Source organism: Myodes glareolus, chromosome 14, assembly GCF_982192425.1.
Source record: "Myodes glareolus chromosome 14, mMyoGla1.1, whole genome shotgun sequence".
In the NCBI taxonomy this organism is placed as follows: domain Eukaryota; kingdom Metazoa; phylum Chordata; class Mammalia; order Rodentia; family Cricetidae; genus Myodes; species Myodes glareolus.
The window spans coordinates 22051011-22065293 of NC_142039.1; the positions used below are offsets into that span (position 1 = coordinate 22051011).

General features: G+C 43.0%; 1 protein-coding gene across 5 annotated transcripts in view; it reads left to right on the forward strand.

The window, feature by feature from the left end:
* Positions 1–14283, forward strand: part of Sfmbt2 (Scm like with four mbt domains 2) — a 187941-nt gene that overhangs the window by 97757 nt on the left and 75901 nt on the right. For all 5 annotated transcript variants that reach the window (XM_048460657.3, XM_048460662.3, XM_048460658.3 and 2 more), the window contains 2 exons: positions 7443–7544; positions 12328–12475. In XM_048460657.3, the coding sequence (XP_048316614.3) occupies positions 7443–7544; positions 12328–12475 (250 nt within the window). The remainder of the gene's footprint in view (positions 1–7442; positions 7545–12327; positions 12476–14283) is intronic.

Sequence of the window (14283 nt, forward strand, 5' to 3'; positions counted from 1 at the left end):
CAGCACTCAGGAGGGATGCAGGTGGATCTCTGTGAGTTCAAGCCCAGACTGATTTATGTAGTGAGTTCCAGGTTAGCCCGAGCCACACAGTGAGGACCTGTATGAGATGTAGAGTGATCAAGGGGGACACCTCAAAGCATGTATGTGTGCACCCAGGTATATACACACCTAGAGGTTTGCTCCCTGTGTAGCTGTGACTTCTCAGGAAAAGGTGGAACTTCCAGTCAACTGGATGGAGCGTTGTTCCTGGCTAACTCCTCCCTCTGTGAAAGGTGGTGTCTCTACAGAGGGACAGTTCAGGATTTGTCTCTTGTGTTCATGGCAACAGTGGAGTTGCATGTAGGGTGTCCATCTGAATGGGTGCTTCTGGCTAATTGTGTCCTCCAGGGTGGATGTGAAGCTGATAGGGCAGCCTTCCCCAGTCTTGTTCTGCTTCAGCCCACACTGCCCAACTTAAAAAGGTCTCTTGGCGTGTTGGAAGTGAGCTAATGAAGTAAGAGAAAAAAAAAACAGAAATCAATGTTTACTTGTGCGTAGAAATTGGCCACTAGGTGTGTTTTTGTTTGTTTTCTGTGTGTATGCTTGCACACATAGACAGGAGTACATACACATGTGTTTAACTGTGTTTGCCTGTGCATACAATGCAAAAGCCAGAGGATACACTGAATGTTTGTCCTGATTTCTCTCCTTCCTTTTTGAGAGAGGCCCGCTCACTGAGCCTCAAACTCACTTTCCAGGGAGTTCCTAGGAGCCACCTGTTGCAGACTTTCTGGCACTGGATTACACATACGTATTGCACATATGTATTACACATACATATTGCACATATGTATTATGATGCCTAGATTTTTCCAGGGGTGTCAGGGGATTCAAACTCAGCTCTTCATTATTGCACTGGAAGCCCTTTATCCCCTGAACCATCACTTCATCCTCTGAGTTTTTCCTTCTGGTGCTGTAAGAAAGAGAAGATAGCCTGCTGCTTGCTCGTGATTTTGTGCTCGGTGCTAATTGGTGGATTATATTCCTAATGCCAGTGGCTTTGCACTTTGTTGTAAAAACAGCTCAGTATCAGTTTGGGAGCTAACCATGAAATAGTCCTGACATGATCACCTTTTATGAGTTGTACGGTCCAGGTTGGCGTGCATAATACTTCATTTCTTCGTGCTATTTTTTAACTTGATTGAATGCACCACTCGGAGATAAAAATTGCTTCTTACAGCTGTGAGCATAAAATGGGAAAGCTTATCGCTGTTAAGTGTATAGATTTTTTCATTACAATTTTTGTTATAAATATTTCACTGGCTAAATTCAAATCAGTATGATGGAGTTGAAACGTACTAATACTATTGATTTAGTAAATGCTGGCATTCCAGTGTCATTTCTTGATGAAATTAATATCATGTGAGTCATTTTCTAACGCGTACATGAGCATTAAGCCATTCTTCAAACTAAAAAAGGAACACTCTGAAACAAATGGCATTTTTTTTTAAAAAAAAAAGTGTGGCATATGCTGATGTGAATAAAGTTAGCAGAGTTCATTATAGAGCAATTTGAATGTAGTACTAATTAAAACCTTCCTTTAGTATTACTGATCCCTATTCTTAGAAATTATGCAAGTTATTAAAGCCTTGAAGAGAAACCTATGTGATGTTTAATTTCCCAATGGACCAAAAACTGGCATGTTGCAATTCAAAAAATTAATATTGTGCAGTGCAGTATTTGTTTGTTTGTTTATTACTTTTGTGTATCTGTGTGTCTGTGGGAGTGTATGTGCATTGTGTGCGTGAATGTCTTTCTCTGCACTCTTCGTATTCCTTGGTGGTAAGGTTGCTCTTTCCTTCTGAACCTGGTTTTGCATTTTCTTTTTCTCCCCTCCCTCCCTCCCTCCCTCCCTCCCTCCCTCCCTCCCTCCCTCCCTCCCTCCCTCCCTCCCTCCCTCCCTCCCTCCTTCCCTCCTCTCCTTCCTTCTTTCTTTCTTGAGACAGGGTTTCTCTATGTAGCCATCCTGGCTGTTCTGGAACTCACTCTATAGACCAGACTGGTCTTGAACTCAGAGATCTGCCTGCTTCTGCCTCCCAAGTACTGGGATTAAAGGTGTGCCCTGCCACTGCCTAGCAGGGTTTGCCATTTTTAGGCAAAGCTGGAAGCCAGCAAGTCCCAGGGCTCCTCTTGTCTCTGTCCCACCTCACTCCCTTGGAGCTGGGGTCCCAGGTGAATGTGGAATGCCTGGTTTGTTATGTGGATGCTGAGATGTTACTCCAGCCCTCATAACTGGGCAGCAAGTGTTCGTAAGCCCAAGCCATCTCTCCAGCCATGCCCTGCTGTACTTTTGTGGAAGCACAATAGACTCAATGATTTAAGGACTTCAAAGAAGTCAGGGGTGTATAAATTACATAGCTATTTTTTTATTTCATATCAACATAAAGATAAAGGAAGAAACAAAGAGCCAATCATTACTAGAGTTATTGCTCCTAAGCCAGAAAATGTCTTATAGCCTTTAGTTCTGGAAGTTAGACTCAAAATGTGGTTGTATTCAGGGATGATTGCCTTGCCTTTACATTAAACTCCCCATCAAGAACATTTAAATTGTGTCGTAGTAAGAGTTTGAACTCAGTTTCTTCCCTGCCGCATTCTGCATAAGTTTGTGTCATGTCGGCTCTATTTGTCTAGTGAAGTGGCCATGGAGAGTGTGAATTAGCCACGTGCTCCATTTTAAGAAGTTTTTAAAAGTAAATTATTATTAACAGCTGTCACTTTTCGACTTGCTCATAAGTAGCTTTAAAAAATTTTAGGGAGCCTACAGGTTACAGGATTTTTCTTCTTGCAAATTGGAGATTTTTAAATTACATTAATTAATTAATTGTGTGTGTGTGTGTGTGTGTGTGTGTGTGTGTGTGCCTGTGCTCAAATGCACACATGGAAGCCAGAGGACAACGTGTGGAGGTCTGACTCTCTTCCACCACATGAGTCTCCAGCCACCATGCTTGGCCGCAGACCCCTTCACCTGACAAGTCCTCACTGGTCCAAATATTTGATAAAACATTAGACTTGCAGTCAAGCTGTGTGTGTTGAATTTGAGCTCTGAGTACCTGCATAGGCCACTGAACGCCTCTGTGCCGTAGTCTCCTCCCTGTAGGATAGGTGGTACTCCACTGACACTGTGTGTGTGTGTGTAATGCCACAGAAATGCTTACAAGCATTCCTAACCTCTTAGGGATTGTTGCTTCCGCCTACAGATATTACCTGGACAACCAGGTGAGACTGAGTGCAGAGTCATTGGATGCAGATGGTGAGATCTGCTTAGGTATGGAGGAAGCCTACTTAGTCCCAGGCAGAAAAAAAGGCCGGGTGTTACAGCATCCCTTTTACTGTACCATTTCACTGATGCTAGCCCCCAAGGAGAGGTGGTCATGATGGCCTGGTAAGACAGTAGTCCAGTAAAAAAGAATATTTTTTAGTTTCGGTTAATAAAATACTGCTTTAGAATAAAATAAAAGTGGGGACTTGGAATATAACTAGGAATGACATGACTGGTGTTTATTACAGGAGGGTCGTTTTTCAGTAAGCCATTTCAGTGGACTTCAAAATCATAGAGATGGCATATATGGACGGACTTGCATGTATTTTATCTTGAGACTTTTAAATTCCCATTATGTTGGCCTAAGTATTTTAAACTGGCAGGATATCTGCATGGTTATAGAAGCAGAGTTTTGTTTGTTGTTTACTTTAGAGGTGGTCTTAGGGCCTGAGACATGGTCAGTCTGTAAAGTGCTTACCATGCAAGCGATGAGGACTGGGACCCTCAGTACCTATGTAAAGAACCTGGTGTGGCAGAGTATACCTCTAACTCTGGTGCTGGGGTAGGGTGGGGTAAATGTGGGCACACGGGACAGCTGAATCCCTGAAGCTCATTGATGACTAGTCAGCCATGTGATTGAATTGATTAACCTCAGATTCAGTGGGAGACTTTCTCTCAAAAAATAATGTTGGGGAGTGATTGAGGAAAGACAGCCAATGTTGACTTTTGGAATACAGAGAGAGGGAGGGAGGAAGGGAGGGAGGGAGGGAGGGAGGGAAGGAGGAAGGAAGGAAGGAAGGAAGAATATACACCCTCCAGACCACACACACAAATTATCTTAAGCAAGTAGACTTGAGGGATGCAAGGACAAGTTCAGATCCCTTCCGAAGAAGGACCTCTCCATGTCTTTTATTTCTTGAGGATAGACAGCCTGATTGGTTCTCACCAGACAGCTGCATATGATATGGAATCAGATACGCGAGTAATCGACACACAGAGCCTCCTGAACCTCAGAGCTTTTTATGTAGTACCAGGAACATTGAGTGTAGCAGGATGGATGTGGACTTGACTAAAGATGTCTTCTAGTCACTGATCAACATCAAATTAAAATTCTGGGATAGAAAGGCTTTAGGGTTGTGGGTCTGCTCTGCTTGGAAAGCTGGCTCTACTGGCACAGCGAGCCTGTTGTTAAAGTTTACAAAGCAGAGTTGGGACAGATGCTAGAGCCGAGGGCAGAAGCCTGGGGCAGACCAGGAGTCTAGATTGCTGTGGGACTCTTTTACAAAGAAACGGAGAGATGGAAGATTCACAGAGAGCCCTGGAGATTAGAGGTAGCTAAGAAGTAATCATTTGCTATGATTTGGGAGCAAGGTCACATGCAGGTTTAGCCTAGCCTCTTTACACAGTAAACAGAGGGGCATACCACAGCAGAGGAGCTAGCAAAGGGGTCCTGAGAAATCAGTGCCTTCTCCTGGGCCCTTCATAGTTACCCAGGACTTGCCTGTGTGGTCAACACAGCATAATAATAGCTGCTTTAACTTGTTGATGACATGCAGGGAAGTTTGATAATTACTTCAGAATAAAAGGATAAAGAGTTTTGTTTCAAAGAGGAAAACACTTACCTGCATAATCCACGAGTGTGACTCAGATCTCATCCATAAGTACGGGGCGTGTTGGCGTTCATCCGCAGGAGAGCCTTGATTTTAATCTTTTAATGCAAGTGTCAATTAGGAACTCCTGTGTTTAGCTCTTGTGCCTCAGCACCTGCAGTTTGCAGCCCTGCTTTAGTTAGTCCCTGTTAATTCACATTAAATCTCTGGCCCATACCTTTGAATTCCTTTTTGTTTTTCCAAAGTGTTTCTGAAATTACGTGTTTTGTTCACAGCACCACCTGTATTGAAGAATTTCTCCTTGCTCTTTCCTTTGGGGTTATAATTTTATAAAGTGTCGATTGTAAGTTCTTAAGGATTTATAAAATTTGTCGTGTAGACAACAAAGTCACCGTCTACATTTAAGAGTGTTTCCTCACGCATTACATTTTTATAAAGTGTTGATTGTTTAGTTCTGAAGGAATTTATATAGATTTTGAATGAATGAGGTTCTTGGAATGTCCCCTGACATGTGATTGCCTCTCCTCTGATTACCCCCTCACCAACCTCCCCTGTCCCCAACACACACAGTGCACCCGTCCCTTCACCCAGACTCTGAATGTGTTGCCTTTGGATGTAGAGCTTCTTGGATTGCTGTGAAGATATGGAAGTGAAAGGACCTGAGGCTGGAGAGATGCTCAGCAGTTAAGAGTGCCTGCTGATCGTGGAAAGGACCAGAGTTTGGTTCTCAGAAACCATGTCAAGCAGCTCACTCCCATCTGTATAACTTCAACTCCAGAACTTCTGATGTCCCTTCTGCCCTCCAAAAGACATTTGCACAAATGTGTCTGTGTACCTGTGTGTGTGCCCATGCGCATGCTCTCTCTCTCTCTCTCTCTCTCTCTCTCTCTCTCTCTCACACACACACACACACACACACACACACACACACACAAAGTGTTCTTGTGATTCTATGGATGTTTTTATTCTGCCCTCTTGACAAACTGAAGCCTTAAGAGTTTTATTTATTTATTTGTATTAATTTCCCCTGTTTTTATGAGATGAGGCTCACTCTGTAGCAGAGGCAGGGGCTAGAGCCCAATATTTAGTTCAGACTTGCCTTAAATGTGCTGTCTACCTGCCTTAGCCCTCAAGAGATGAAATTATAGGTATAAGCCCCCCATCTCAGAGGCAGGGCATGTGGGGGACACATGTTTGCACATGGAGAGGATAGAGGTCTACATTGGGCGCCTTCCTCTGTAACAGTCCATCTTATTTTTTAGACAGGGTCTCTCACTGAACCTGGAGGTGGCCATTTCACTGAGCTGGCTGGCCAACTAACCCCTGGGTCTGTTTGTCACTCACTCATCTCTAGGGTTGTAGACGTTTGTACTACAGCTGGCTTTTCCATGGGTGCTGGAGAGCTGGACTCGAGACCTCGTGCTTTACCAGCTGAGCCCTCCTCCCAGCCCCTCTGATGGAGAATTTTATAAAGACTTCCTCTTTTCTCGTCTCCTGCTGGACAGAGTGAATGGGTTGACTTTGGGGGGGGGGCGGAGCTGGAGCACAGGCACACCCATCATGACTGTCTAATTCCTAGAGTTGACTATAGAATGGCATTATGGAATTCATTCAGAATCCACTTGAGATTTCCAGATCCAAGGAAGCTGCAGGTTTTTGTTTTTTTTTTGTTTTTTTTTTTTTTTGTACTTTGAATCCAATTGATGTATTTGGAAATAGCAAGCTTTATTTGAACATGTTATTACATCAGGGATAGGCTGCAAATATAATATTTATCCATGACTACGTACACTGCATGTGAGGTATGAGGTGACTCCCAGTTCAGCAAGACAAATTCTGATATCCTAAATCCAGGCAACCTCATCTTTAGCTGTGACTGAAGAAGATATTGAAATTTGTTTTCTGGAAGAGGCAGGGAATCCCCAGGGCTCACACATCAGGTTCCAGGGAGGGGTCAATACTGGCAAACACCTATCAAAAAGGAAGTGAATGCTCATCTTTATTGGGTAGAAGTCAGGTTTAGACCGTCAGTAGGACTGTTGCAGGGTCTCATAAACACTAGAGCAGTCATAGACTCAACCGGTAGCCAGCTCAGCACCCAGCCTGTTTGGAAGGCGAATAGATTCTCACTGGTGGATGTCCTGTCATGTAATTTGGTGGAAAAAGGCCACGCCTTTTTTCTGAAGATAATCCCGTTGGGTTCCAGATGACTGCTGGCCACCTCTATTGTGTGGGCCTTCAGCAGAGAGCACCTGGCAAGATCAAAGCAATGTAGTGACACATGAATTGTCTTGATTTGTGTAAATTTAACCATGGCTATGAAGGCATACTGCCTCTCCCTTGGAAAAGTAATTTAGCCTGCAGAAAATAATTAAATTCAGTGTCTTGCAATAATTAGAAATTTGAAATGGGGAGGATTAATTATTTTCATCAGATTTCAGTCACTCAAGAAAATGCTTAAGAACGGAGTCCAGACAGTTGCCAAGTTAATTCCCTTTACCATGTCCTTTAACATGCTCGCCTTTGTCCCGCAGGACCATGCAGACCTCCGAAGCCATTTCTTCACAGTTGGGATGAAACTGGAGACAGTGAATATGAGTGAGCCCTTTCATATCTGTCCTGCATCAGTGACCAAGGTGGGTTTTCTGCTTTGCTCCTTGCAGCTCCCCACAGTGAATCCCACAGGTCTTCAGAGGTGGGCAGATGCAATGTGCCCCTGCATGGAGCACTCCAAGGAACTCCCAATAAATAAACCAAAGGGAGATAAGTGTGCCTCCTTCCCGGTTCTGCATTTAGCTCTTCTTTTGAAAGGGGGCAGAGGAGCCCTCCTTCTAACCATAGCCCTCCTTCTGTCATGTACAGGGTGACTGTCCACGGTTGAGTTGCAATTTACGACCACTATAAGGTTAACATACTGGCCTTGGTGGCTAAGAGGGATTTCAGAGCAAGTGTGGGAACCTGAGTTAAACGCCCAGATTTTATGTTAAAAGTTGACTGTTACATGCCTGCATGCAGTCCAAGCCCCTAGAGAACAGAAACAGGAGGATTACGGGGGCTTGCTAGCCAGCCAGTCTAGTTAATGAAATCCAACCACCATCAAAACCACACCACCACCACCACCACCACACCATCACTACCAAGAACAGCAGCAACAACAACAAAACCCCGAACACAGCTCAGATTCAGTAAGAAGTCCTATTTCCAGGGAGAAAGGTGGAGCGTGATAGGTCAGGACACCTGCCACCTCCTCTGGTCTCATATGCACATGCACACGGGATGCACACACTCTCACACAAGTGCACATATAAGGATTTGACACACACACACACACACACACACACACACACGACTAACTGGCCCTACCTTCATGACTGTTTGTATTTGGAGAATACCTGGAAGTAGTGAAAGCAGAATCTTATTTCCTCATACTCAGCCTTTCTGCTCTCTTTATTGTCATCTGTTTTCATTGGCTGAAGGAAACCATGGTGCTTCTGAGATTGGCAGTCAAAATGAAATTCCTTTTTTTGCATAAAGTTGTTTGTATGCTGATCTGATAGTCTCTTAAGATTATATGATTATTAAGATTTTCTCTTCATAAGAGAAATCCCAGTGGTTCTAACAATGGTCAAATTCAAATTGTGTGCTTCCCACCTTAAATATTAGCTTTAGCTGAGTGGTAGGAGATGCTTAGCAATTTTAGCCTAATGTATCTTTCAGTTAATGACCTTTATATTCAGAGGAAGAATTTGAGTAAAGATTCAAGGTCATTGACATTTTACTTTCTATTTCAAAGGAAAGTGGATTTATTCTTGCAGACATTATTATATATACTCAGACTATATATTTGAACCCCTTCCTTCCTTCCTTCCTTCCTTCCTTCCTTCCTTCCTTCCTTCCTTCCTTCCTTCCTTCCTTCTTTCTTTTTCATGATTTAGTAGAATATCAGAAAATCACTGGTGGTACTATATTAAACATGTAAACTGATTGCAATCATGACACAGAGCTTTCTTCTTTTCCTAAATGTTTCTTATTTGGTGAGCACATTATTTTTGTAGACTAAAATTTATTAAGAGGAAAAGTTGACTTGCTGTGCTAGATAATATCAGACTTGAAACCCAGGCATTCCTGCTATTCTACCACCTATTAAAAACCTTTGGTTGGAAACAAAGTTTGCAGTTTACTGTATTTCCGGTAGTTGTGACCAGTTTCCCACAGACTGAAGAGTTGTCCCTCGGTCTTAAAGCCTGTCCAGAATTTCCCATTGTGACAGAGTTGGGTGGTGTAGTCATGGCAGCAGCCCACTTTTCTGGCTACATGGACTTATCTCAAACATGACAGAACCAACGTCCCATGATCTCTAGAAAGAAAGCTTACAGAGCTGGTGTTATCAGACCACAGTGGTCACATTTCTCAAGTTTTTATACCTTTAATTATTGCTATATTCACTGGCAGACAGTGATACATTTCCTCCAGGTAGCCTTGAATACAATCAATTTGGATCAACTTTGAGCAACAGAGGTTGGGTTTTCACAATTGATTCCCCTTAAATCATCACACTGGGAGAATGAAGTATTTGCAGTGATTTTGAAACTATATGTTCACGCTGCTTTCCTTAGCGCTTGTGTCGGAGAGGAACTTCTTATGTCGTTCTGCTCATACACACCCCATTCTTCTTTTATTGCCCACTTGTTTTCATGCATGAGCTGGAATGTTTGTGCCTATCAGAATGTGTCGCCATAGATAAGTTCAAGGTACATCTTCATGTGTGCTTATCAGAGTATTTTTCATGCAAAAAGTTATTTATAACTAAATATATTTTCACTTCAGGGGTTACCAAGAGTGGATATGATAATATTTCATTGTATACATGTTTGAAATTCTAAAAAACAAATACACTAAATATATTTCTCTAAACACTGAAATGCCTTAGAATATCTTGCTCGAGACTATAATATACTATCTTGTTATTACGTTTTACAACGGGAGTTTCACACGCACATCCCTTTGAGGTTTTTCTTCCTGGCAGCCCTGTTGAAGCTAGGATAACTGATTTAAAGCAAACAGAGACAGATGCAGAGTGGCGAGTGTTAAGTGACCAGGCGTTAACAGTGTAGCAGGGCTGGTTCTAGTGTTTCAAACACTGGGGGACGAAGTACTAACACTGGTGTATGTGAAATGCATTGCATTGATTAGAGAGCTGGGCATGGGAATTCAAAGTCAGGACTTCCGTTGCTATCACATGCGCTTGTGTTTCTTCTATTCCTGTTTCTGCCCATTCTGAGCTGTGCAGTCATAGGCGCTTCACTTCCTGGACGTGTGAGTTCTGTATCAGAAGGAGCACAAAGCAGCGGTTTTCATCCCTGGGACCATGAGTCCCGATGTGACAGAAGTCCCTGGATTTTTCTCTGAAGTGTTCTCACATCAATGTGCAGTTGGATGGATTCTGAAACTCTTTAGACAGGGTCTGGTGGCGCTTAGAAACCTCGCCGCCTAATGTGTGTGAGGACTGTGTGTATGTGTGGTAGGACTGATCACAGTAATCTACAGACAGTGACTGAGTGGTCAAAGGCATTGCTGGGTACAGTGAGGCATTGACCGAGTCCCTGCTGTTATCAAGTATACTTTATACCGGAGGGAATCAAACAACAAAGAAAAGTAATGTGTAAATAAAGACAGTCGAGTGGAAGCTAAATACTAAGGAGACAGATCTCAAGAAGGGGTTACTGAAACCTGGGATAGGTGGGACAATATGATTTTAATTTTTTAACTTTTGTTTTATGGGTATGGGTGTTTGCCTGCATGTGTATCTGTGCACCGTGGGCATGGCTGGTGCTTGTAGATGCCAGAAGAGGGCACTGGATCCCTTAGAAATGGAGTTACAGACTGCTGTGAGCCACTAAGTGGTTGCTGGGAATTGAACAACCAGTGCTCTTAACCACTGAGTAAGCCAATGCTCCAGCCCAGAGAATGTGGTTTTAAATATTATCCTGGGCAAGCTGGCTGTGTTCGTTTTTCTTTAATCTGTTTTAAAACAGGATCTCACATGACCCAGGCTGCTCTTAAGCAGCCTACATCTCCAGGTGTTGATGACAGGCTGTGCCACCACGTCCATCTTGGTTCTTTGTGTCTTAAAGTAGACTTTCAAAGGCAACGTCAGTGAGTACAGTTGGGTCTAGTTACTGGAATCAAAATGAAGAGGTTCAGATTAATATATTGATTAATATTAAAATAGATTGTCTAGAATATACTTTATAATAGAGGGAGCTTGGAAATGCAGCTTAGTAAAAGTGGAAGGATATTGCATCTCTCTCTCCCCCTCACTTTCTGTGTGTGTGTGTGTGTGCCCTCACTTTCTCTCTGTGTGTGTGTGTGTGTGTGTGTGTGCGCGCGTGCGCGCATGTGCGTATGCACCTGTGTATGCATGTATGTGTCTGTGTATGCATGAATATATGTATGTGTGTTCCTGTACACATGTGCAAGCTTGTGAGGTATAAGGCATCTGATTTCGCTGTCTGCTTAGAGCTTTGTTTCTTTTTCTTTTCTTTGTGATATTGGAGATTCTATCCAGAATCCAATATGTGCTAGGCAGGAGCTCTACCATTGAGCTATATCTTAAGTCCTTTTTAGATTTACTTTTTTGCTTGGAGACAGAGCCTTATTAACTTGCCCAGACTGGTCTTGAAGTCACTCTGTAGCCCAGACAGTTGACAAACTTATGAACTTGCCGCCTCCCACCCCCAATTGGCTTCCTTAGCTGAGCTGACAGACTTACACCACCAGACCTGGCTTGTCCATTTTTGCCATTGACATTTTTTCTCACATTCATTGTATATTCATGTACAAAGCATTTTCCATGCCTTGTGAATCATCTGATGAATAAGAGAGATCACTGTCCTCAAAGAACATTTGATATTTTGGTGGTGACAGGTGGTGATGGAAACGCAGAGCAGAGGCAGGTTCTGCATCTGGGATTTCCGCTCTGGCTGTAGTGTGTTATAATTTCAAGGCTGTAAGTCATGAGTCTAGACGTCTCTCAGAGGAGTTGAAGGGTCTGATGTTGAATTTGGTTCACTTGCGAGGTTGAGGTGCCATTTTAGCCCTTTAATACCCAGTTTGTTTTCCTATGGGCAGGGATTTGTCTGTCTGTTTGCTTTTCTTCCATGTGAGACCCTTGTTTTGTATTTCTGTCTCTATTTTCCATTTTCTCTCTTTTGTATATTTTAGTTACTTCTCTCTCCGTGTTTATGACCACATCGCGGATTCTACCTTTAACCTCTGGATTAAATTAGTAATTCATACACAAATGGTGGTTTGTGCTAAAATCAATTTGATAAGACATGCTTTGTATCTTTGTAATAGTGTCAGGATTTAGACATGTAATACTGAGAAATTAACTTTAACTTCATTTTCTTCCCTTAGGTTTTTAACAATCATTTTTTCCAAGTGACTATTGATGACCTAAGACCTGAACCTAACAAACTCTCGATGCTGTGCCATGCAGATTCTTTGGGAATTTTGCCAGTACAGTGGTGCCTTAAAAACGGAGTCAACCTCACTCCTCCCAAAGGTTTGTATCCCGTGGAAATTTGTGGGGTTGGAATGATCCAGGCTAGTGTCTCATTGTCTCCGAACTGATGTCATCGTGTTTATGTGGAGAAGATGCAGTGTGAACTGACAGTGATGGAAACGAAGAGGGCTTCATTAGTTTGATTGACATTGCTGTCACCCATAGCTCCACCCTTGAGAAGTATGGGGTTGGGTTTTCTCCTCAATGGCAGGGCACTTCCTCTGCCAGCTGCACTATAGCTGATGCTCTCTGATGCTGTGTAGTGAGCGATGCAAGCAACAGTGGCGCCCAGCGATTGGTGCCCAGACATGAAAGTGTCTGAGAAGTCATTTTATATGAACGACACAATGCCAGTAGTGTATTTCTTTCCACTTAGTGTACTTTCGACTTTGCTCAGATACTCTTAGGATCCAAACATTTAATGTAATAACACCTGGTAATTCACTTAATGCTATAATATGGTCTCATAATTCACTTTGTGGGCAATGCATTGCAGCAATTCACACAGGGCCAGGTTGCATTAATATAATTTGAATTTGAGATCTAAGCACTGTATGTGTAACGACACCCTTGTAGTTTGTTACATGGGTTTTTGGTGGCTACATGTCTAAGGTTTTACTCAGAGGCCACAACAGCAAATGAAAGTGAGGGCCTGTATAGTGGTGCACTCAGACAGTAGAGGCAGGAAACCGGGAAGCCAAGCACTTCCTCAGCTACATAGTGAGTTTAAAGCCAACTGGAGCTACCCGAAACCCTGACTAAGCAAATAAGTAAACTAAATACTAAGCAAAATGAAAGACAGGACTATGAAAGGCTATGTAAAGGGACTAGCAGCAGAGAAAAACTGGAGAAAGAATTAGAAAAACAAGCTTAACAGAACAGATTTCAACAGACTATCTTAAATAAAAAGAGGTTTTACATTAACCTTTTCGGATCTGTGGGGCTTAAGGGCTTACTTCTGACGTCATGCTTGCTGGCTGGCTGTCACAAGCTGTGCTGTGCACGTCAGTGACTTGTGCTGTGCCTGGTTTATCAACCTTATCGGTTGTCCTTGTTTGGCTCTGGTTCTCATTCCCCTTCCACACCCCTCTCTATGGAGAAAGTACTTTGTGTAGCTCCATTTCGGCTCTTGACTTCTCAGGTTTCAGGTGCGTAGTGGAGGGGGCTGGTGACACAGCTGTGCACCTACTTGACACCATTTGGGATCTCTGATTCACTGTGTCCTCAAAAGTCCTGTCATGGGGGCGGTCCATCACTGACAGTTGATGTAATGTGCCCTGGCCGGAGATCCAAGGATTTGAGCGCCAGACAGGAGCTGTGGTCCCCACGACTGCCCCTGACGGTGCTAGACGAGGCTTCAGTCTGTGTGTGTTCTGTCCATTTCTGTTTGGCTTCTTTTCGTTGTGACCTGAACCGGATGAAAAGCTGAAGCTTCAAAACTGTCATGGGGACTTCATGGTCGTCTCCTTAAGTAGCACACAGAACCCAGTTGACAGTCAAACTCTCACACATCTCTCCACAAGCTTCTACTCTCACTTGTTTCTTGGGAATTATTATAATTTTTTTTTCCCAATGTAGAATTGCCGTGTCTGACTGCTTGCACAGTGTGAAGCCCCTAGATTCATCTTCATCTCTTTCTAACTTCCACATGTAGAATGGATTCCATTCATCAGAAGAGGGCTTAGATAATGGAAATGCTGCTTGGTGAGATTTCACAAATCTCTACTTAGTAATCACATCTGTTTTAGAACGAATAAGGAACAAACATTTGTATGCCGATTTGGACTACTTGATCAGTTCCTTGTGAT